Raw genomic sequence first — 23212 nt, 5'->3', positions numbered from 1 at the left:
CATTCACATAAAAATCCAAATTATCTACTTTTGCAGAAGAATCTGAAGATCGGGCCACACGGGGGCTGCCTTCATGTGGCAGTGGTCAGCTAATGCTGGGCACTCCCTTTAGGTGGGACAGGCCCTCTCCAGACCATGCAGTCCTCGCCGGGTCTGCTCTCCATTTCCCGCCTGGCTTCTGCAGGCCGTTGAATGTACCTTTCTTATTGTACGGGTTCTTCGCACAACTTTTCCAGTTTTTTTTTTTTTTTTTAAAGATTTTATTTATTTATTTGAGACAGAGAGAATGAGAGAGAGAGAGAGAGCACATGAGAGGGGGGAGGGTCAGAGGGAGAAGCAGACTCCCTGCCGAGCAGGGAGCCCGATGCGGGACTCGATCCAGGGACTCCAGGATCATGACCTGAGCCGAAGGCAGTCGCTTAACCAACTGAGCCACCCAGGCGCCCACAACTTTTCCAGTTTTAATCTTAGCCATTTCCTTAAACCCAACCCCTGGACCCCAGTACTTGCGACCCAGCCACATCACCTGAGTGGGCAGAGCTCCGTAAGTTCTTACCGTCTCTCCAGGTGGAATAATGTCTCTGCTTTGTGTTTGGGGAGCTCTGACTGTCCTTCACCGACCAGTCTTCCTCTCTTCTGCAGTCCCGCAGCCTCCTGTCTTTCCATTTTATTGACATCATTAGCTTACAGGTCTGTCCACATCTGGATGGTGAACTACTCCGTGGTGTAGACTTTTATTCAGTTTATCTTTCGTCTCGAACTTGATCAAAGTAGGTATTGAATAAAACTCTGCTGACTAATGAATAAATTAGTGATGCTTTAAAAAGGCTAAGGGTAGCTCTCTGCCCCGAAGGAGTAGACAGTTCAGTATGTCATCCATTAAATGTAGTACAGAGTAGGGCAATATAAAGTTGCAGGCACAAATACCACTTGGGAGAATTGGTAAAAGCTTCTTGGATTAGAAGGAAGGGGAGAAGTGGAGAATGAGCAGGGCCGATCAGGCCAGGGCATGTGTGTAATACATATGTGAGAAGGGGAGTTGCGAAAGTGTGGCATTTGTACATAACTGGATTGCGGGGTGTCTTAAGGGAAATGGTGGGAAAGAAGTCTTGAAAAGGTCTTTTGGAGCTAGGGTGTGGAGAGACTGGAATGTTAAGGGATCTGGACTCGTTCGATAGGCAATAGTGAACTCTTGTCCTTTTTTTTGCGAGAGTGCTAATGTCATACTAGTGTGACTAGTATGAAGGACAAAATAGGCAGGAGATGAGTGGCCAGGAGGTTGATAAGCAGTTTGTTTTAACGGGAAGGACAAAAAAACCAACATTGAAGGGGGACCTGATCTAACACAACAGCAGTGGAGGAAGTAAAATTTGCAGAATATAATGTTTGGTAGATTTGGGTTGTGAGAGAGATGAAATCGATTAGTGATAACAGCACCTGTCATGTCTTGAGTATTTGTTATGTGCCAGGCATCATGTTAAGAACTTCATAGGACTGTGCCCCTTGGCCAAGATGACCGGGGGTGAGGGAGGAGGAAGGAATTTCAGAGGTGCTCTTTCATTTTAACCCGAAATGGAATTTTATTTTAAATCCTTTGTATTTGAAACAACTTACAGGAAATATGGGCCTTATTAAGCCACTATCTAGTGAATTCTACATGCAGATAGTTTCTATAAACAATTTCTATAGAGAGACGCTTAGTAGAAATAATACATTTCTGTATTTCTGTTCTTCTGGGGTTAGAATGTGTGAACAGAAACGTAAACTAGACCAGTACTTTTCTATCTTTCACACTTTACTTTTCTCATATTCTATCAAATAATCAAGGTTCCAAATTGTTATAAACAAAATGAATAATTTTTCAATGACATTTATGTTTACTATCGATTTACTGTCATATTAAGATTTACAGGAATTTTGAGAACTTAATTCCATGCTTTAACTGGCAGTACAGAAAATCTATCAGGTGTAAAATTATTGATCTTGTCGGCAGAATTTATTGTACATTCCTAATTATAAAGGTAACTTGAAAATAAAGGAATCTTTATTTTCCAGATCTAAAGATTAGGAAAAAAAATAAAAGTGTTCTGCTGACTTTGAACATATTGAACACCTAGGGACATAGAAGAAATACCGATAAAACTTTTAATTATGTGTAACTATGATATGTAACACATTATACAAAACAATTTTATTTGGAAATACATCATTTGTTTTCCTTTTTTTTATTATTTATTTGAGATAGAGAGCAAGAGCAAGTGAGAGAGAGAGAGTGAGAGCAAGCACGAGCGGGGGCGGGGGCAAAGGGAGAGGGAGAAGCAGGCTCTCCACTGAGCAGGGAGCCCAACGTGGGACTCGATCCCGGGACCCTGGGATCATGTCCTGAGCCGAAGGCAGACTCTTAAACCACTGAGCCACTTAGGCGTCCCTGTTTTCCTTTCTTACTTTGTATTAAGCAATGTTATTTAGTCTCTCGACTTGCAGGATTGGCATCAATCATCATAGATCCAGTTTTTGCATCACCTAACACAATTTTTCAGGGGTCACTCTTCTCACTTTCATTTGCATTAAAAAAGAATAGAACACTGTTTCCTCATGATGCTTTCATAATAAATGTTATCCCAAGCCGGATGTGTATGTGTCAGTTTACGTAATACAAAGATAGTTGCCTCCCTCAGATGTACCTCGAATGGTATGGTTGATACGTAAGCAGCAATTTGTGTGTATTTTAAAGGTGTGTTGTAAAGGTGAAATTTGAGAGGCTTGTGCAATAGGAATGAGATATTTGCCATTGTAAACTAGCTATTCCCAGGAATAACTACTAAGCTTGTGTGAAATGTCTCGGTCAAATTTTATAACATTCCCATGAAGTGAATCTTAACCACCTGTGGTGTGCTGGTAAATGTTGAAAACTGGTATTCTGGCAGTGAGGGAGGAGTGCAAATCCTAATTTGTATTATTTTCCAGTTTCCATTGTGTAAATACTCCTACTGGGGCCAGTTTTACGCAACCAGTGTGAGGTCAACTGTCTTGCAAACTTTGTGAAATTTTAACAGTGGACTCTCCTCAGCCAACTGTGACCCACCTCCAGCACGGAGGCATTTGCTAAGGTAGACAGCCCTGGAGAAGTGTCAAGAGTGAGGCTGGGGGTCGAGCATTAATGAATGTGTAGATGGCTCACTAGCAACTGATCAGACTTTCGTATCCCACAGAGCATTTCAAAAACCAGACTGAGAGACAACGTTTCCAAGGTCATCAGCTTAGATAGGGGAGGCCATGGAGACTGTGTGCTCTTTCAAGGAGACCGAGTCTGGCAGCCGTGTGTGCAGTTAAGACGGAACAAAGAACAGTAGTAGGACATGGAAGGACAGAGAACAGCAGAAGGAGAAGCAGTCCAGGTTTGGAGAGAGTGTGAAGGAAAAGAATGGGATTCAGCTGTGTCTACAAGATAGCATTAGGGCAACAGAGAGGAGCGTTTGTTTCATTACACAAGTGTGAAGTCAGTAAATCCTGTGCAGGAGAGGCAGTTTGGGTGGCCTACTGGGGACAGATAATCTTTTGTATTGAGATTAAAGAGTGAGGATGGGCCGAGCACGTGAAGGCAGCAATTAGAGACGATCTTCAGAAAAATGCTGAGTGTGGGAGGGGAGAGGGACGGAGTGACTGCTCGTGGAAGGAACAAAATCCGAGCCTGCCCCCGCTTTTGGGCAGAAGTATAGGAGAGACTTGAATGTGTTTCTGGTGGATGTAGATGAGCAGGGCCTGGCTGGAAGTGTCTTGAAGGAGTGGGTAAGTGTGTAGATAAATGAGGAGCACAGAGGAGGTGTTGGCTTTCAGAGGAAAGGGGATCCATTTTCCTACATACAGGCAGGTGGGAAAGAGGCTAAGGTGGGTGGAGCGTGTGAAGGAGGTGATCAGAATCACGTCGAAGGGGCGTGCTATAGGTTGGATGGACTTGGTGCGCTCAGGGTGGCAGGTGGAGGGAGCTGTTTGAGATGGCTGGAGCTGGGCAGGATGGGGCTCCCCGGTGAGCCGCAGTAGCGGAGCCCGGCCCTGGAAGGTTGGGGTCAGACTCCTGCTCTCCCGTCCTGGCCCCGGCTCTCCCAGCTCTATGGGTTGGGCCAGGTGTTTCACTTGTTTTCCCTCAGAAAAATGGGCGAGTACAATGATTCTCAGCTCACAAAACTACCCTGAAGATTAAGTTAATTAAGGTATTTAAAGTTCTCAGAGCCCAGTAACTGTCTTACATAAATAACAGCTGGTATTACGGGCTGGGGAGAGGGAATAGGCTAACAGCAATCAGCACAGTGCTTCTCCAACCTGAATGAGAATAGGAATCACCTGAAGCGCTTGCTAAAAGGAATATTATGATTTAGTGGGTTTGGAGTGGGGCCCAAGATTCAGCATTTCTGATAAAGCTCCCCGGTGATGCTGTTGCGGCTGGTGCGGGAACCACACCTTGAGTGGCAGGGTTGTGGCAGTCCTGATACCTGCCCCCCCGCACCCCCCAGGAGTGGCCAGCAACCATCCGTCATGGCATCAGGTGCATGGCTAGTCTCCATTCGCTCAGGAATGAAGGATGGGTATATTTGGACTGAGCACCCCGGCTTTCCTCCCAGGTGTAATTTGTACAGGAAGGGGCCTGGGGGTGGGGTATAATAAGTGCAGTATCAGCAGAGTCAGCTGTGGGCTCCAGACCTTATAAGATGGGGGGTGAAGCCCGGAGGGAGGGCTGCGGGCCAGAGAGCACAGTGAGGCCAGGTAGTAGGTGTGGGATGGAGGTGTCAGAGAGGTTGTAGGATGTAATGTCAGAGTATAAGATGGGGGACAGTAAAATATTTCCTGCTGAAAACTTAGTCTAATTTTATTTTATTTTTTTAAAAAGAGTTTATTTATTTTAGAGATAGAGAACACAAGTGGGGGGAGGAGCAGAGGGAGAGGGACAAGCAGACTCTGCACTGAGCGCGGAGCCCAACGAGGCGGGGGGTGCTCAGTCCCACAACCCTGAGATCATGACCTGAGCTGAAACCAAGAGTTGGACGCTTAACCGACTGAGCCACCCAGGTGCCCCTAATTTTATTTTTTATTTTTGATGATTTAGAAGGCTTTTTGTTTCCTTGGCAGCACCTCAGATGTTATAAACCGCATTTAATTAGAAACATGTTTAATTCTTCTGGTCAGTAGAATGCCTGATAAGGGAAAAGTTACTGGGTGTTGCTTTCTACCATGTCTGGATCACTCCGGTCAGGCTGTATGTTACCAGGTGGAGAAGTGCAGTGCAGAATTCCCATTGATGGAGAAATCATTCCTCCTGGGAGACGTTAATGTAGCGGTGGGAACAGCGGGCCCTACAGGATTGGACAAATGCTGCTAAATTTTGGCCAGTTTTTCTTGGGGTCACATTCATCCTTTGTTAGAGAAACACACTTTAATTTCTAACATGCTTAACACCCAGTCTAGATAGCTTATCTGCTGGCTGTCGCCTTCTGTCCTTCAAACCTTTTTTCCTGTTCTGGTGTCAGGGCTCAATGTGAGATGTTGTACAGAGACCCTGGGTCCTGGTTATTTCTAGAAAGCTCCTGTTCAGAGGGGCGCCACTGGGAACATCCCAGTGACTTCCCCTTGTTGCTGGCATCCCGGCTCTGCCACCAGCAGTAGCCCGGGAGTCACACTGTTCCCTGCTTCTTTTCTGTCTGAAACGGACTTCTTTTCTGGTGGGAATCAGAACTTTGGTTCAGTTTTTAAAATGGATTTTCATAAAAACGGGGTTTCGAGAAAGGAAAGAAAATAACCTTTCAGTAGAACTGCTCAACTGTATTTTATGCCCAGTCTTGGGAATAAATGTTACTGCATGTAAAACTTTGTCTAACCTCACTGTTGGACCTGAGGAATTTGTGGGCTCCTGACTGAGCTCCTTTCTCTGAGAAGCATTGGATTCTTTTTTTAAACCCCCAGCTACCTCCTCTTGGCTTTACTAAGTTGTGAATTTGTTAAACAGAATGAGAGCAATGCAGTGGTAACCCCCATCCTCGTGGTAGGAGATGGGGAAGGGCAGAAGCCTTTACACATTTTTTTTTTAAATTTTTTTATTTTGTAGAGTATTCATCAGTTCCTAAATAAGAACCCCATTTGTTAAACAATGTGAAACTTAGTTGCTTTGGCTTTGGAAGGTAGAAGTTGTTTTCCTGGAGTCTCTGCAAACTCCCTACAGGGATGTAACTTTGTAAAATTGCTTTCTGGTCTTTTCAGTGGAGGTCAATGTCCCATAACCGTGAAACCCTGGTTTCAAATTATGCTGCAAGTTCTTTTCTTTCCAGTAAACCGAGAGAGGATGTTCTTAACAGGTCTGTATTCTTGTTCTCGCGACTCCTATACCAATATTTTCTGCTACGTAGATTTTATAATGTTTTTGTCTTAATTTCTACGTTTATTCAGTATTTATTAGTTAAAGGCCCATGTCACCATTTCTTTCAGTGCCCGAGGCTATAATCTTAGACCTTTTGCTTTATCTTTCTCTCTTCCAGCAAATAAATCTAGGAGGGAGACACCCAGCGTTCTAAAATAAAATAGAAGGTAGCCATTTTATTGTCTGTGGTTGGAGTCTGCTTATAGAAACAGAACTGGCAGATCTTGTAAACAGAGAGAGGAGAAAGGGCATAAAGGAGATTTTAGGGTGTGAAGCTGCACTATGTCTGTCGTTGGAGACTTCCTTAGTGTAATCTCAAATATTAGTACTTGAAGAATACTAACTCATCAGCCATGCTTGTTTTGTTTTGTTTTCTGTTTCAGTAAAGGTAGAGTTCTGTTTCTGATAGTTTTCCTTGTTTTCTTACTTCTTAGTTTTGTATGTACTTCTATGTTTTGTAATAGATGTGGCTTTAAAGTCTTTTAATGTAGTCATTAAACACAGATTTTCCTCTCTGTTGCTATCATCATGATGAATACTGCTAAGAAAATAATTTTATTGTATATGTCAACAGAAAATTATTTTCTCTAGGGGCGCCTGGGTGGCCCAGTCGGTTGAGTGTCGACTCTGGGTTTCCGTTCAGGTCATAATCTTGGGGTACTGGGATTGAGCCCCCACATCGGGCTCTGCACTCGGCGTGGAGCCTGCTTGGGACCCCCCCCCGCCCCTCCCACTTGTGTGCTCTCTCTAAAATAAATAAATCATTTTTTAGAAAAAAATTTTCTTCTATCCATTTCTTTGTAGTTTTAAAGAGCAGTCTGTTCTGAATGTCTCAAAGGACATTTCAGCATTTTTTTCCCTACACTACTTTGCCAGCATCTATTAACACATTAAAATCAGTATCATTAGGTCTTTTCCAATGACTCAAAAAATGTAAATGGAAAAAAATATGTTAAGCACAGAAGGGGTTGTTTCAAAGGTGAATTCGGTTTTTTTAGAGTGGAGAGAAGCTTTTTTTTTTTTCTTCTCTTTTTTAATTGAGCATAACTGTTTGCAGTTATGAATAAGAACTTTATTTTTTAACTTTCCATATTGAGGCTCAGATCTTCTAGACCAAGTGGTCAGGCTTTACAGGTTCCACATGATAATGTCTTTAAGTCAAACCCAACCCCGAGCCTGCACTGATTGTGAATTGACATTGACTGAACATGTATGTAAATCCTTACTTTACATTTAAGGTCTGTGGTATTTCCTTAGCATTAAGGAGGCTCCCATGATATAACTAACTAGTTTCTATTATGGAAAATAGTGTTTTCTTCACATTATAGTCTTTCAAAGTCTTCACAGGATGTTTTTAGACAACTTCAGTTTCACCGTGATCATTCAATGGTGTAAGTCTCACATTTGAATGGGAATCTGAAGGCTTTTTTCTTGCCTTAATTTTGTCCTTATAGCCCTGTGATTTTCAGTCACGTTCTGGGCCTTCATTTTCTTATCTGTAAAACGAGGGGGTCAGACTAGACCGTCTCCAGGGTCCCTTTCCCCTTGAGGTTTCTCCGAGTCAGTGGATCTTTGGCTCTTATGTTCACATGTTCATCTGCTACATTGCTTTGTTTAATTATGTCTGAGTCCATTTTTTTAAAAATGCAAATTACTTTGGCCAGAGGCTCATCATTCTCAGTCATCCTGTCCTTTTAAAAAGTTTTGCTTTTTCACCTACACCAGGCATTTGGAAAGCATACCCCTGAATCACATCTCTACCCTGGTTCAAAAAAAATGTTGAAATTCTTGCAGACAATTGATGTAATCTGTTTAGATTATCTGGCATGGCTGCTGATTATCTTGCTGTGTTTCTAGCAATCCCCCAAGTCTCAAAAGTGTTACAAGGTGTGTGAAGAATAGTCTGATGCTGTTTCATTTTGCTTAAGTAGGTTGAGCAGAATCCTGGGACAACAAGGGTGATGTCAGGTTCTGAAAAGAAGCGAGATGGCAACAGAAGAGTATTTGCTTTTTTTTTTTGACGTAGGTTTTAGATCGCTGATATACCCCTAGATTCGTACGCTTCATTAGGCTCCCTGATTCCCCTGCCTTCCCTCCATCAGCAGTCTGTTGCTCACTTGCATTTCCTTAGGCAGTCTTGAAGCCGACCACATGGCCTTTAATGTGTAGTAATTAATGAAGTGTTTACCGAAGCAAAAGTGAAAGATGGGTTTGATCCCGATGGCTGATGTGTGTGGTGTTCTTCCAAAATATTTTATTCTTCATGTGTGTAGTAATGCATTTCGAGAACATGATTGCTTTGGAAAGAGGGCAAGTTTGGGAGTTTGCGGGCTGGGTGGTCCTTTTGGGTACTAACTGCTGTCCCTAATTCATACCGGTCAGGGTATCTTCAGGGTAGGCGTGCGCTGCGTAACCCAAGTTGCTGTCCCAGCGAGCGCTGTTTGCCTTCCACTAGTGAAGAATTGGGCCGTGTGTTTTGATTCAGGTGAGAAGAGTTCCTGGGTCAAGCGGTCACCTTCATAAAACCGAGGACGGTGACTGGGAGTGGAGTGACGACGAGATGGATGAGAAAAGCGAAGAAGGGAAGGCAGCTTTTTCTCAAGAAAAGGTAAGTGACATTGACGACGGTGAGCTAACCTGTGCACATTTTATTTTTGTGGCATTTCGTGGGTGCATGTATTAATGGATCTGCAATTGTTTTACAGTCACGAAGAGTAAAAGAAGAAAACCCAGAGGTGAGTGGTGGTTATTTATTTTAAAATTTTTTTGGCCCACTCACCCCCGCCCCCTCCACCACCCCTTGTGGCGTCAGAATGTGATCCATTTGGGGAAAGAGACTTCAAAATTTTGTTCTCGTGGAATAGCAGAAAAGAAAAGGCATGTAGACTTTGCAGGTCCCAATTGTGAGTTACTCTTGGGCTTTATAAATTGGGGCAGATGATTTTACTCTGAGCCTCCGTTTCTTCATCTGTCAGATGGTGATGATCATACTACTTTTTATTTTATTTTATTTTTTATTTTATTTTTTTTAAGATTTTATTTATTTATTTGAGAGAGAGAGAGAATGAGAGACAGAGAGCAGGAGAGGGAGGAGGGTCAGAGGGAGAAGCAGACTCCCTGCTGAGCAGAGAGCCCGACGTGGGACTCGATCCTGGGACTCCAGGACCATGACCTGAGCCGAAGGCAGTCGTTTAACCAACTGAGCCACCCAGGCGCCCTGATCATACTACTTTTAAATTGCTCTGAGGATTGATGAAATCATGTACATAAAATGCTCACTGGGTGCTCAACTTAGGACTCAGTTGATCCAACTCATATTACTGTCTTTTAGAAAACACAGCAGGCATACAGGCTAAATCTCTTCTAGATTTTTTAGTTTACAATAAAGCAGATAGAAACTGGTTGGAAACTTCATGTTGGATCTGTCTGTCTTGGCCTTACAGTGTCCTGGGTAGCTTCGTAGGCAAGGAACACTCGTCAGCTTCCCTTTGAGAACTAGTCATCTTTTGATTAACTTAACTTCCTCCATCTGGTTAATTATCCTAGTGCCTAATGATGACTGTAGTTCAAAAGACTTGCCAATTCTCCTAGAGAAAATTTGAGCGTATTTAAATAGCTCCAAATATTTTATAGACCTAGTAATTAATGTATGCCTTGATAAATTCTCATTAAGAAAACAGAAGACTTTGGGTTACAAATGGGATCCACCCCAACTTTTATTTTTTTTTAAATTAGCAGACATTTCCTTTTGATGCAACGAGGTCAATCTTCCATCCACTACAAGGGGCAGTTGCCAGCTGGCCCTTCTGCGAAGAGCACGTCCGAGCTACAAGCCATTGTCTCCCTGTCACTCTCCCCTCCCTCCGGTCTCTTCATCCTTCCTGCCACACCAGTAGGCCTCCCCTCGGGATTTTTCAGCCTGCCTGCCTCCCCTTGTTACCTGTCCTTCAGTTCCTGTTTCTTCCTATGTTTATCATAGGAATTCATCTTTTTCATTTTGTACATAACATATAAGCTTCATCAAGGAAGTTATCCCTCCCTGTTACAAACGATGGTGATAAGCTCCACAGTAGGACCCATCAGCTGCACACATGTGCTGGCTTTTAGAATGATCTTAACCGGGTATCGTGAACTGTGCTGTCTCCCTGCCCACTTGCCTATTTTACCCACAGTGAAGTGTGGAGTCAAGGTTTTTCATCTATTTCCTAGAGTGTCTCGAACCAGAAGTGCCCATCCTGCCTAGAAATAGAACAAAATAATGTGATTCAAGTGGCAGCGTGATGCAGAAAGCATTTGTATTGGTTCACTATGGGACGTCTTTATCAGAGCGTATTCACCGAATCCAGCCTTCCCTCGTGCAGACTGATGGGTGTGGGTCTTTCCTCTTGAGAATTTAAGTTTATTGTGACAATATCCTCCTCTGTGCTTGTTGAAATTGCTGATAACTGATCTGTTACTTGGATATTAACAGTATCTTTTTGGCAAGAATATTTTCTGCACAGACAGGAAAGAGTAATGGATAGCACGCTGACAGTTAATCATCCTCACTCTCGACCTTCTTGGGTGGGATTTGAAAGTCTTAGGCACTTCTCTGTGTCTCAGCTCATTTGGTTTCCCAGAGGCATATGTCTGTTCCCATGCTGGTTCATAATTAAGGAACACATAGATAGCCTTATTTTTGTGAAAAGGTTCATGTCTTTGAATGTAAACACTTTTACCACATTTTAGGAATAATCAGCCCCACCTGCTATTGCATAGCTTTTCAGGCCAGTTTTTTGTTTTGTTCTGTTTTGTTTTTCAAGGCTGGCATTTCAGTATCCTGAGCTGTGTTAAGAGCAGCCACAATGATGGTTCCTCTGTCCTTTCAGCTTTTTATTAAAGTAGCTTCCTGACTTGCCACCCACCTAAATCCACTTTTTGTAAGTGAGGCAAAAAATATTTATATATTGCAGAAAGGAATTAGAACTGTTGAATGTGTAAATAGGCAACAAATACACGCACACACACACACACACACACGCATACTGTGCACACTGTTTTAGTAGGTTTGGGGGATACATCAGTGAGGGAAAAAAACACGAAATCCCTGTCCCTGTGGCACTTACATTTTGATGGGAGCAGACCAACAACAAGCAACAGCCTTCATAAATCAGTAAATTTGTGGTTTGTTACAATGGAATAGGAGCAATGGGGAAAAAATGGTGGATGGGAAGTACAGGGATGTGGTAGGGGATTATAATTTTAAATGGGTTGGTCAGAGTAGGTGTTATTGAAAGGGATGCAAAGACATAAAATTCTTCTTACGGAAGCATTAAATACAAGTGGCTCTTCAAGTTTCTCTATTTTGCTACCCCTCTTGCCCCGTGTCTATTCCTTCTTTCCACAGAGGTTGTCAGTTTGCAATATTTTCTTCTAGACTTTTTCTGCTCATTTACATACAAATATGTAAATAAAGAAATCTGTATCCTATTAAAAATGTGAATGGGATTATAAACACCATACACATTTTTACTGAAGTATAGTTGACACAACGTTACATTGGTTTCAGGTGGACAACATAGTGATTCCACAAAAAATGTTTTTTGGTTTTTGCAACTTGCGTTCTATCTTGGAAATCTTCCCATGTTAGTTGTTCTGTAGATCTGCCTCTCTTTTTAACTGCCAAGTAGTATTACCCTGGATCAATTGAAATGGTTAATTTAACCATTAACTTCTTGGTGAGCGTTTAGGTTACGATTACAAACTGCCTTCCATTCACTTTTTGTGTCTGCATATCAAGGGCATGTGTGCAGGTGAAGTAATTTAAAGAATTAAAAGAACTGATTATTTCGTTTGAGAAAATCTGATTTTGAATTTTTTTTTTAAGATTTTTTTTTTTAATTTATTTATTTGAGAGAGAGAGTGAGAGAGAGAGAGAGCACATGAGAGGGGGGAGGGTCAGAGGGAGAAGCAGACTCCCCGCCAAGCAGGGAGCCCGATGCGGGACTCGATCCCGGGACTCCAGGATCATGACCTGAGCCGAAGGCAGTCGCTTAACCGACTGAGCCACCCAGGCGCCCTGATTTTGAATTTTTAATAGCTGCTATCAAAAGGTGAACCACTTTAAATATCTCACATTTCTGTTTGTCAATTGTGTCTCTGTAAAGTTGAGAGTAAAAAAGCAGTACCAATTTATACAGCCTCTGACAGGGTACCTTATATCTTTAAACATCTTTAAGGGTAAAAATGCTTATCTGTGCCAAATTGCACATTTAAATGCCAGTGTTTACATTTTAATAAGCTTTTCAAGGACGTTTGTCATTTAAATTGCAGTCTATTTACTTAACTAGAAGCCCCTAGAAGACAGGGCTAGTATTTTATTCATATTTGTGTTCCCATTGCATCTAGTGGACACTCTGTACATGTTCGTTGGTGATGTGAATACCCACACGCTGAAATAGACATTAAACAAGTGCCTGAAGAGGCATATCATATTTGTGAGTGGGTCAGAGGTGAGGGAAAAAAAAAATCAGAAGATGTTACATAATCGAGCTGAGGTTCAGAGACGGGAGCCCTACTTGGTAGTTCCACGTTGAGACAGAATAAGATGCTTCAGTAAAGGAGGGAGTGTTTTAGATGCTTAATTTGTAAAGGCCAATTTGGCTTCCCTAGGAAGTATAAGGCAGAATGTCCAGGTATTATAGCACTTGTTGAAGATTAAGGAGGTCAGGGTGGGATGTTTGTTAGAAGGGCCTTGGGAAGGTGTGCCTGATACTCGGCCGTATTTGGACATCCTCTTAAATCCAAGAGAATTTCCAGTGTAACCTGGAAAGTGCCAGAATTACACCACTTGTCTTGAGATTCATAGCCAATCCCATAGAAAAATTGGTCCTCCTGTGTTCCTAACCTGATGTTTTAGAAATAGCCTTGCCAAGTATTAGTTACAGCCTACTAGTAATTCATAGTTTATAGTAAGTAGATAATTCATGCTCATTTCATTTATTTATTATAATATTCCACTTGGATGGTGAAAACCAGTGGTGACTTAAAGGTGACTATATTGTTAATGTAACAATAGTATTAATAATGAAGTTAATTGAGCAAATATCTGTGCCTGATTTTTACATGAAGCAGTGTTAGGTACTGTGGCATTGTGGGAATTATATAAAGCAGGCTCTCTGCTTCTCATCTCTTTGGAGGTGGAGGTCGGGGGCAAGACTGGCTTCCTTAGGTGGGGTTTCCTAGTCTATATGCCATCCTATCTTATAGGAAACTTTTCAGCTATTACCTCATAATTGATCTTCTTTTTGACCCGTGACTTGGGAATCTGTTTTTGTCAGATTCTGAAAATAATACATGTTTATAATTTTTAAAATTGGTTTTGCTTTATATCCTAATTTTCTATATAAAAGTAAAATTGCCTTTATCTTTACATTCCCACTTTCTTTGGGTTTCCTTTAACCGAGGGAGACATTTGCTAAGGCTTCTACTAAGGAAGCGTTATTTTTACCCCAGCCCCTCTGTTAGGCATGAAAACAAATGGTTTGCAACCTTGGCTGCACAACAGAAAAACCGAAAGCTTTAAAAATGCAGATGCCTAGAGCCAGCCCTCAAATTGTGATTTGGGAGTTGGGGGTGATGTCCAGGCAACCCAGATTTTTAGAAAGCTGCTGATGTGATTCTGATACATGGCTAGGATCAAGAACCACTGGCTAGGAAAACCACACCACTTGCTCTGACTCCGGAAGGCCACACTGAAATCCAGGGAGATTGTGTGCTCAAAATTTCTGAAGATTTGTTTTAAGTATCTATCAGAAATCGCCAGGTGGGAAGGTTTGTTGACCGAGGCCCTCGACAACCCATAAGAGCTATGTTGAAGAATTTTATTACAGAATCTAGGCGAGGTTAATTGTGAAAACGTTTCCTGACTCTGGTATTTTGTTCTGGGGAGAAAATAAATTGGGTGTGGATTTAGGTTGAGTTAATTTTACTAGAGGTTCATCACAATGTGAAAGCTAAATTTATTGCTTATGTTGACTCATGGCTATTGCCTGATTGTTAGAACTGCCGTTAGCTTTTTTTAGTGTATTTCTGAGGACATTGTGTTTTCCAAATGCCTGTCAGCTCTTACACATGTTTGTATTATATCCATTGGTAGATGGAGGCACAGATTTAATTTCTGCCTCCAAATTTATTATGCATGGCTTTGTCACCACAGATGGCTTTGACTCCATACTTTCCTGCCACCATTTTCTAAAAGATGTTCTTATTTCCGGTGACCGGCTTTCTGACTTTTTGTCATAAACATTAGATTTGTCATCAGAAATCTTCTGTATTTCTGAAAACCTATTTTGCAATAATTTTAGATTTTGAGAAAAGTGACAAAGATAGTACAAAGTTCCCATACACTCTTCACCCACTGTTCCATTCTGTGTGAGCCTGGTTCATTTGTCACAACTAAGAAACAAAAGTGCTACATTACCATCAGCTAAACCACAGACTATGTTCATATTGCTCTAGTTTGTCCACTAATATCCTTTATTTTGGTCCCAGGATCCAATCCAGGATAACACACTGCATTTAGTTAGCCACAGTTATTTTATTTTTTATTTTTATTTTTTGCCACAGTAATTTTAAAAATAGAAAAGGAGAAGATTAGGCAGAGCCTTGTGGAGAATTAGCAGACATTGTCCCTTTCTTTTCTCTATTCTGGGATTTTTCCCTCTTTCGCCCAGTCTCAGGCCTATTTCCAGGGTGGTATCCACCATTAATGTGTTCTTCTCTTCCCCTTCTATGAAAACCCCCATTCCCTCTTATAACAAACTGTTTAAAAACAAACAAAAAAATTCCAGTAAGCAAATTTATATTGGTGATGAATAACACCTGCTTAATATGTTAGCTTTCTTGTAAGTTTTTATATTTAAAAATGTTCACCCATAATGGTAGAATTTGGGTGACTGGAGTTGGTTGTCAAGGAAGATGTTTTGCGCAAGAAACTTCGCTCTCCACCCCTCCTGTGCATCTCTGCATATTTTCCTGAGGAATCCCCTGTATCGCTTTTGTACCCTTGAGAGCCAGAGGCTGGTCTCTTCATTACCTGCAGGGCTGCACCTACAGAGTGAGGTTGCATAGGGTCCTTGGGGATCCAGCCCCCAGTCTAGTTAACTAGCTCTCCATCCTGATGATGGCCCAGGAATAAGGGAGCAGGGGAGGAGAGGGGAACCTCCTTAGGAGGAAGAGAGGTTTTCATCTCTAGTAAATGCTGTTAAGGTTTTTCAGTTTAGAGTAGTCTTTTGACTAGAGGTAGAATATTCTGTAAGTGCTGATGTAGCTTTTGGTTGTATCTCAAATCTTAATTGAGATCATGGGATCAGTCAGCCTGAAGGATTCTTTACAAGAGATCATTTGGTGTAGGCCCAGGTCCTCTGACTGGTTAAAGAATGCAGGTTGCTTATTCATTTCCCCCCAATATTTTACTATGAAAATTTTCAAATATATAGCAACAGTAAAAGTATTTTATAGTGAACATGCACATACCTACGCCTAGATCCTACCATTACTATACTTTATCATACATTTATCATGCGTACATCCTCCATCAGTCCATCTTCATTTTTTAATGCATTTCAAAGTAAATTACAGATACATTAGTACGCTTCCCCCTATTACTTCATTACTAACGTAGTTATTTTGGGGAAGCCCAGAGAGTAAGAATTTTACGTCTTAAAATTTGCTGTGAGAAATTTCTGATGACTTCTGATTATTTTAGAGTTGATAGTAGTTTTAGAAAATAATACGTACTTTTCATTTTCATTGCTGCTCCTCTTCTAGTTTTTTTTCTTTTTGGGCTTTTCAGTTTTGTTTTGAAGGCAGAGTTCATAAAAGTAAAGCTTGAGGCAAAAATACGTTTAGTATCACATTAGGGTTGGATTTCCAACTCAAGAGAAAAAAATAACCTATCGCTTTGGCTTTGCTTTTGGAGAAATGTGTCTTGAAAGTCCAGCTACCCTTATGTATTTTTTAAATCCAGGGAAAAAATTGTTCCAAGTAATGATTAAAGGTCAAGTCATGGTTAAAGGTTACTAATCCTAACATCCTTTCGTTGGGGACCTTTAACTTTAGGCAAAATTCTGTGACAAGAACAGATGGTCCTAGAGCAGATTTAAACTACCAAATAGTCCCTGCCTTTTCACTTTAGCTTGATGGCTCTCTGAAAGCATAAGAATCACCCAGGGCGCTTGTTAAGGATACACATTCTCTCTTGTCTCTGTGAAATTCTGAATCCTAGGCTAGGCAGGTCCCAGAAAACTTTACTGTGCGTCCTAGGTGATTCCCATGAAGGGTGTCAAAGGACCACAGTTTGGGGCAAAAAACCAATTTAAAATTACTTATGCAAAATTGTCTCTGATAATAGGGACTTGGTGTAAGCACGCTGACCTTACTGCTCATTTTGGTTTCCTTAAGTGCTATAACGGTGTGTCTCTTGACAGATGGCGGTGAATGCCAGCCGTATACCCGAGCAGATACAGTCCCTCTCTGTGCAGGACTCTCAGGTACGTTTCTCCACCAGTAGACCTATTTTTAGGAAAACCAACATTTTCGGAAGATAGACAGTTTCAGGGCAGTCCATCAAAATTGGAGGCTTGTAAACTCTTTTTTTTAATAGGTGTGGAGAAAAGGGTACTGTTACTATTGACCATGATTTTCAGGACCTCCAACCTTTAAATGATAGGTTCAAGAGCAAGGATTGATTACCACACTGCTTCTGAAATTGTTGGTACGGTGTGAAATCAGAAAAGGAAAGAAAATGACTTCCCATTCTGTTAGATTCTAGCCACGAACCGTAGAATTAATTGATACTTTTTTTCTTTTTGGCTCTCGGTTGGATTTCTACAACTTATTTTCATAATTCTTTTACCATTGAATTTTATAGGCCAATTTATCTCTACAACTTGCCTTGTAAAAATAAAAGTCCGGGACTGTGAAATTTATTTATATTAAAAGTTACATAATGGAAAACATGCGCCATGAGTCGTGTTGGGTGCTGATGCAGGGTGCTGAGCAACACAGGGGAGGGACATAGTACCAGGGTGCAGGCCACCATTCTGGTTTTGCTGTATAATTAATAGGCAAGCCGTTTTGCTCTAAAATCGTTATACTATCAAGCATCACCAGCCTTGGGATCACAACTCTGCCCCCCAGATATGCATATCCATCGATAAACTCATTTTCATCCTACCCGATGTGTGTTTTCTGAAAGCAGCTGTAAACTGAGGAGAGAGTGATAGGATGTTATGGTTGCAGGAAGCCTGTTTGAGATCAGACAACTAGTCCTTGGCCCTTATTTTATAGCCGAGGAAGCATAGACGTACAGAGGTTAAGTGGTTCATGCAAGGTTGTAGAACAAGGTTATAGAACTAGTCAGAGCTGGGATTCAGTTTAGGTCTTTTTACTCTGAATCAGGCAACTCAGTAAAACAACTTGAGATAAATTGTGAGGACCGGTTGAGTGACAAAAGGCAAGTTAGGAATAATAATTTGTCAGAAGGCAAATAGAATAAGGGAAACAGGAAAGGGGATTAGGATAACTAGTATTATGTAACACATTATAGTTGATAAGTCATTTTCATATATACTATTTGTTCTTCCAGCAAACTTTTGAGACCGGTATTATCCCCGTTTTGTAAGTGGGAAAATAGGTTCAAAGAATGACTTGCTCGTGATTGCACATTTGGTCAGTGGCAGAGCCAAGTCTTGACCCGAAATCTCTCTCTTTCTACTCCAGCAGGAAGGTCTACTCATGTCCAGGGATTCGTAGGAGTAGGGAGGGCCTGTGGAGTACAGGCATTTGTGGTTGATGATCTGTATTTAAGGAAATAGGTTGTAGGTGAGAAAGGCAGGGAAGATCCCTACTGGATCCCACCTTCCTCTGCCTCCTAAGGTTTAAGGTGCCTGGCTTTTGTGTGTCACCAAATCCCAGTGGGTACAGGCAATGGCTCAGCTTAAGGGATGCTCCTTTAAGATGGCTGACCCTTCTTCTTTGCTGCAGCTTATGCCACTTGTTCATAGGACCCACCCTACAGTGGGGTTTTCTATTTGAAACATTTGGCTCTGCAACTGGGATGGGAATTGGGCATCGTTCCAACTTTCACAGAGAGCTGTTACGTGGCCAAACAGGACCTGCCATGTGTATAAAGACCTAGTTTGGAAATTTCCAGAAAGAAAGGGGCATGTGAATCAAGGGGTGTCATGATTTTATTAATTTGTTTTTTGCGGTTTTGTTTTTAAAGGGCCTACCCAATGCTAGCGAAGACTATAGAGAAGCTTCTTGTGCTGTGAACCTCGTTTTAAGATTAAGGTAAATAATACTGTTTATTTTGTATTGCTTTTCCTATAGTACAATGTTCTTATCTCCTTCATTAAGTTTTCATAATATTAGCATAAAATAAAATTGTTAACTTACTTGATTTCACCAAACAGCTAGTGTGTATGCTGTGTTCTGAGGACTAATTGCTCTTTTCTAATTGCTTACTACAGAAGAATAAGAAAGAAAGCACAAGATGAGTGTGTCTGCAGGCTCAGTGTACCCTTCATTAAGGTTTTTTTTTTCCTTGCCTTTTCTTTCTTGGGCTTTTCCTTTTTTTAAAAAAATATTTTTTACAATGTAAGATCACAGTAAGAGATTTTTAATGAGTTTCTTTCACACTTCGGCAGTCAGTCTGACAGAAATAAACCATGCTTGTTCTACAAGTTGCCTGTTCAGAACATTTTTCAGTGGCAGGTTTGATCAGCTACTGTGGCTAAATGACAGATGTATTTTGAAAGAACCCTCAGTCTTCTAGGAAATGGATACAAATATGGTGCCTGACAGCGTCGACTTTGTATCTGGTGAATGAAAGTTCTTTCTGTTTCATGAATTTCTAAACTGTAAGGTCCATCTTGGTGTGTATTCTTTGTTAAGAATATGGTGTCTGAAGACATACTTGCTTCCACTTAATTATAAACAGCTTCACCCACCAGGTCAATCAGGATACTGTCACATTGTTGAAGGTGTTTTAAAATAAGTTACACATGTGTTCTCCTTTGACAATTAAACAAATAAAACACATGGCTGATGGTCCATTTTCAGAGCCATGGCTATAAAAAGCGGATTCATTTTCAAGGTTAGTTTCCAGTCGTCTGAGTTAGTTTAGTCTGTCAGGGTAGGATAATCGTCGGCATAATCACCCCTTACTTCTGATGGTCATTTACAATCTGCGATGTGTTTTCACATGCTTACCAGGGGAACTGCACAGCAAGCTTTGGTGTGATTTAATTCAGAGATGATTTCCCAGTCAAGAAGTGAAATTATTACAAAGACCATTTTCCTTATTTTTGAAAGTAGCCTTGATTATGATTCATAATTATGCATATTTAGTGATCTCCAAAGAATGAAATAGCCCATTCCTTTCTTGTTTGACTTTGGAACCAGATACCACTTTTATTTTTCACTTGTTCATTTATTCATTCCACCAATATTTGTGATAAAACCACTGTGCCGGGCTCCGTGTTTGCTCCTGAGATACAGTTGTGAGCGAGACTGTGGAGGTTACCATCCAGCGCACTTGAGTGTGCAGTGTTGGGAGTGACCTTTAGAGTCCCATCATCCAGTCTCCTACTTGACATATGCAGGAATTTTTTCTTTAGTGGTGTGCTGGATATCTATTTTGCCTCTGTGCATACTTGAGCTCTTTTTCCATGAATCACTCCTATGATACTAAAACGCTTTGTTATGGTTCACCATCTTCCTTGAGATTCAACTGATCTTCCTATCTGGGCTCCAATTCTGACCCTCAGAGCAGATACCAGGTTCTCTGGATTAAATTCTTCTGGAGAGTGTTTTAAAAACACATACATATTCCTGAGCCTTACCTCCAGAGACTGTTTTGCTTTAGGTACTAGAACAATATAGAAGAAGTGCATCCCCTTGTTTTTCTGAGAGCCATTTGTAGTTTTACAAGACTTGTTCCTTTTTCCTAGGAAAAACAGTGCAAGTGGCCTTGCTTCTTGTCATATTGTTCTATATCCTCACGATCTTTTATTGACATGTAGTCTGTACCTGCTTTTGTTATCTTGTTCCTCGTCGGCCTATGTGGTTTCTTCCTGAGTTTGTGGCTTAGATCCCTGGTCCTATCTTCCACCTTCAAATAAGCTAAGAAACAGTGCATAGTGCCCATCTATCTATACACACACACACACACACACACACACACACACACAATTTTGAAAATCACAAGGAATATTAACATATTAAAGGTTCTAAGATGTTCTGCAGGGGAGGAATGTAAGTTAGTTTACTCTAAAACCCATTTGACCTCAGAACTTTCTTCATGGAGTCGTTTTCCAGTTTAATGTTGTAACACCCATATTTAAATGCAGGCTTCCAGATGTGGCCTTAGCAGGCTAGAGTCCAATAGTGAGATTATGTGATTTTTTCTTCTCTGTTTACACTCCATATTTCTCCTGAATCAGCCTAAATTTCCATTCCCTTTGAAATAGCCATGCACTTTGGTGACTGATCTAATATGACCTAACAGCCAAACAAAGCCTCTGATTTTGTTATTTCCACTTGAAGGGCTATCCAGCTTAATTTGAATGGCAACTTGTATTTTAAAACTCATTCTATATGTCTTAACATTTGTCACTGTAAAAGTGAACCTGTTGGTTTTGACCCATTGCTTACTTCCCCCTTCCATCCCCTGCCCATATTTCACTCATGATTGTCAGTGTGGCATATTAGTTATAATGTTTGGATATATGTCAGTTGCCCATCTGATGAACCTGTCTTTTACATCTTTATCTACAACATTGATTTAACATGTTCAACAGTTCAAGTAGAACAGAGGCTTCTGGCATCTGTTAGAAACCAATCACTTTTTGCATGGCTTTTAATAATCAGTATTTTTTTGGTTTAGTTGCTCAAGCAGAAACAAATCCTATTGACTTTACTGCTTTTTAGTGGACATTTAACTAACTACTCAGAGGGATATCCTAAAAGGATCCATTAAAAATGTTACTGAAATTGAGATATCAATGATTTTTTTTTCTGAATCTAACCACCTAGAAACACTTCCAAAAAATAGAAATGAATTTTATTTCTAGAAATGAATTTTAATATGACTTTTGGTGAATATATGTTCGTGCCTGATTATATAAAATTTTTTCCCCTAAATGTTTTCAAGGTATTCATTTAAACCAGTTTTTTGGTTTTTTGTTTTTTGTTTTTTTTCATTTTTGAGAACTCCTGAATCTCCCAAAAATGTATAGTTGGTTTCCTCTAAGGGCAATCCTTCTACTTTGAGAAATAACCTTTTAAAATGAAAAGTTAAATGCTGTTAAGTTTTTGTGGTCACCCTGTGCTGACATAAATGTAAGCAGCAAATCCATTCACTCTGGAAGTATTTATTGAGCATTTGCTATGTGCATGGCGCTGTTCTAGGTGCTGTGATGCAACCGGGGGGAAAAAAAAAGATGAATTTAAATTTCTTGCCTTCTAGGAACTTACATTCTAGAGGTGGGGAAAGGAAATATTCAAACATTCATATTCCTTACATGATTAATCAAGTTCCCTGAAGGAAAATCTATCAGAAGCATAGAAAGTATGGGGGTGCTATTTTATATTAAAGAAGGCATAGTAGGGGCGCCTGGGTGGCTCAGTCGTTAAGCGTCTGCCTTCGGCTCAGGTCATGGTCCCAGGGTCCTGGGATCGAGTCCTGCGTCGGGCTCCCTGCTCTGCAGGAAGCCTGCTTCTCCCTCTCCCACTCCCCCTGCTTGTGTTCCCTCTCTCGCTGTATCTCTCTCTGTCAAATAAATAAAAATCTTTAAAAAAAAAAAAAAAGGCATAGTAGATTTCTACTGTTGTGTAATAAGTTAGCACAAATTTCGGGGCTTACAACAATAGCCGTTTATTCTCTCTGTTTCTGTAGGTCAGAAGTCTGGGCACAGCTTAGATGGGCTCTCTCCTGTGTCTCACAACACTGCAGTTAAGCCATGCTCATCTGGAGCTTGAGGTCTTCTACCAGCTAATTTGGGTTTTGGCAGAGTTCATTTCCTGGCAGTTGTGGACTGAGGTCTTTGGCTCCTACAGGCCACCTACCACAGACACAGTTCACAACAGGACTTTGCTTTTTTTTTTTTTTTTTTTTCCCCAAGGGTAGGAGGAAACCATCTCCCCTCCTCAAGGGCTCAGTCCCTCTGTTAAAGGTTTCCCACTGGATTAAGCCAGTTTCATCTACATTAATCTCCCTTTTTATTAAGTCAAAATCAACTGCTTTGGAACTTTAATTACATCTACAAAATCCCTTTACCTTTGCTATATCAAGTAACTTAATCATGGGAGTGATAGCCCATCATATTTAAAGGTCTCGTTCACACCCAGGGGAGAGGATTATGCAGGGCATGTACACTAGGGGACAGCGGTATTGGAGACCATCATAGAATTCTGCCTACCACAAAAGGGCTCTCTAAATAAAGTAGTATTTGAGCAGACACCCAAGCCATGAGATTGTTTGCAGCCAGAGAGTTCCAGGCAGAGCAAACAGTGATTGCAAAGATTCTGAGCAGGAAGCATGTTATAAGCAATTATAAAAACAGCCAGGGAAACAGTGTGACCAAAGGGGTAGGAGATCAGGTCAGAGAGTTAGCAGGGGCTGAATCCTGTAGGGCCATGTAGCCTGTGCTGAGGACTTTGGACTTCACTGTTAGTAGGTTGGAAATCACTGGAAATTTGTGAGCATATCTGAGTTACATTTTACAACCACTGTGATTGAATTACGGAGCATAGACCATC

General features: G+C 41.0%; 1 protein-coding gene across 5 annotated transcripts in view; it reads left to right on the top strand.

Moving 5' to 3' along the window:
- The window catches only part of STK39 (serine/threonine kinase 39), a 314903-nt gene that overhangs the window by 164773 nt on the left and 126918 nt on the right, over nt 1-23212 (top strand). For all 5 annotated transcript variants that reach the window (XM_064586647.1, XM_045868683.3, XM_045868682.3 and 2 more), the window contains 4 exons: nt 8892-9014; nt 9112-9141; nt 16876-16938; nt 18675-18742. In XM_064586647.1, the coding sequence (XP_064442717.1) occupies nt 8892-9014; nt 9112-9141; nt 16876-16938; nt 18675-18742 (284 nt within the window). The remainder of the gene's footprint in view (nt 1-8891; nt 9015-9111; nt 9142-16875; nt 16939-18674; nt 18743-23212) is intronic.

The sequence above is a fragment of the Mirounga angustirostris genome, unplaced genomic scaffold (genome assembly GCF_029215605.1).
Source record: "Mirounga angustirostris isolate CCGP_5_RB_7025 unplaced genomic scaffold, mMirAng1.0.hap1 SCAF_3, whole genome shotgun sequence".
Lineage (NCBI taxonomy): Eukaryota > Metazoa > Chordata > Mammalia > Carnivora > Phocidae > Mirounga > Mirounga angustirostris.
Note: the sequence above shows the minus strand (reverse complement) of the source record. Positions and strands in the feature narration are given on the sequence as shown.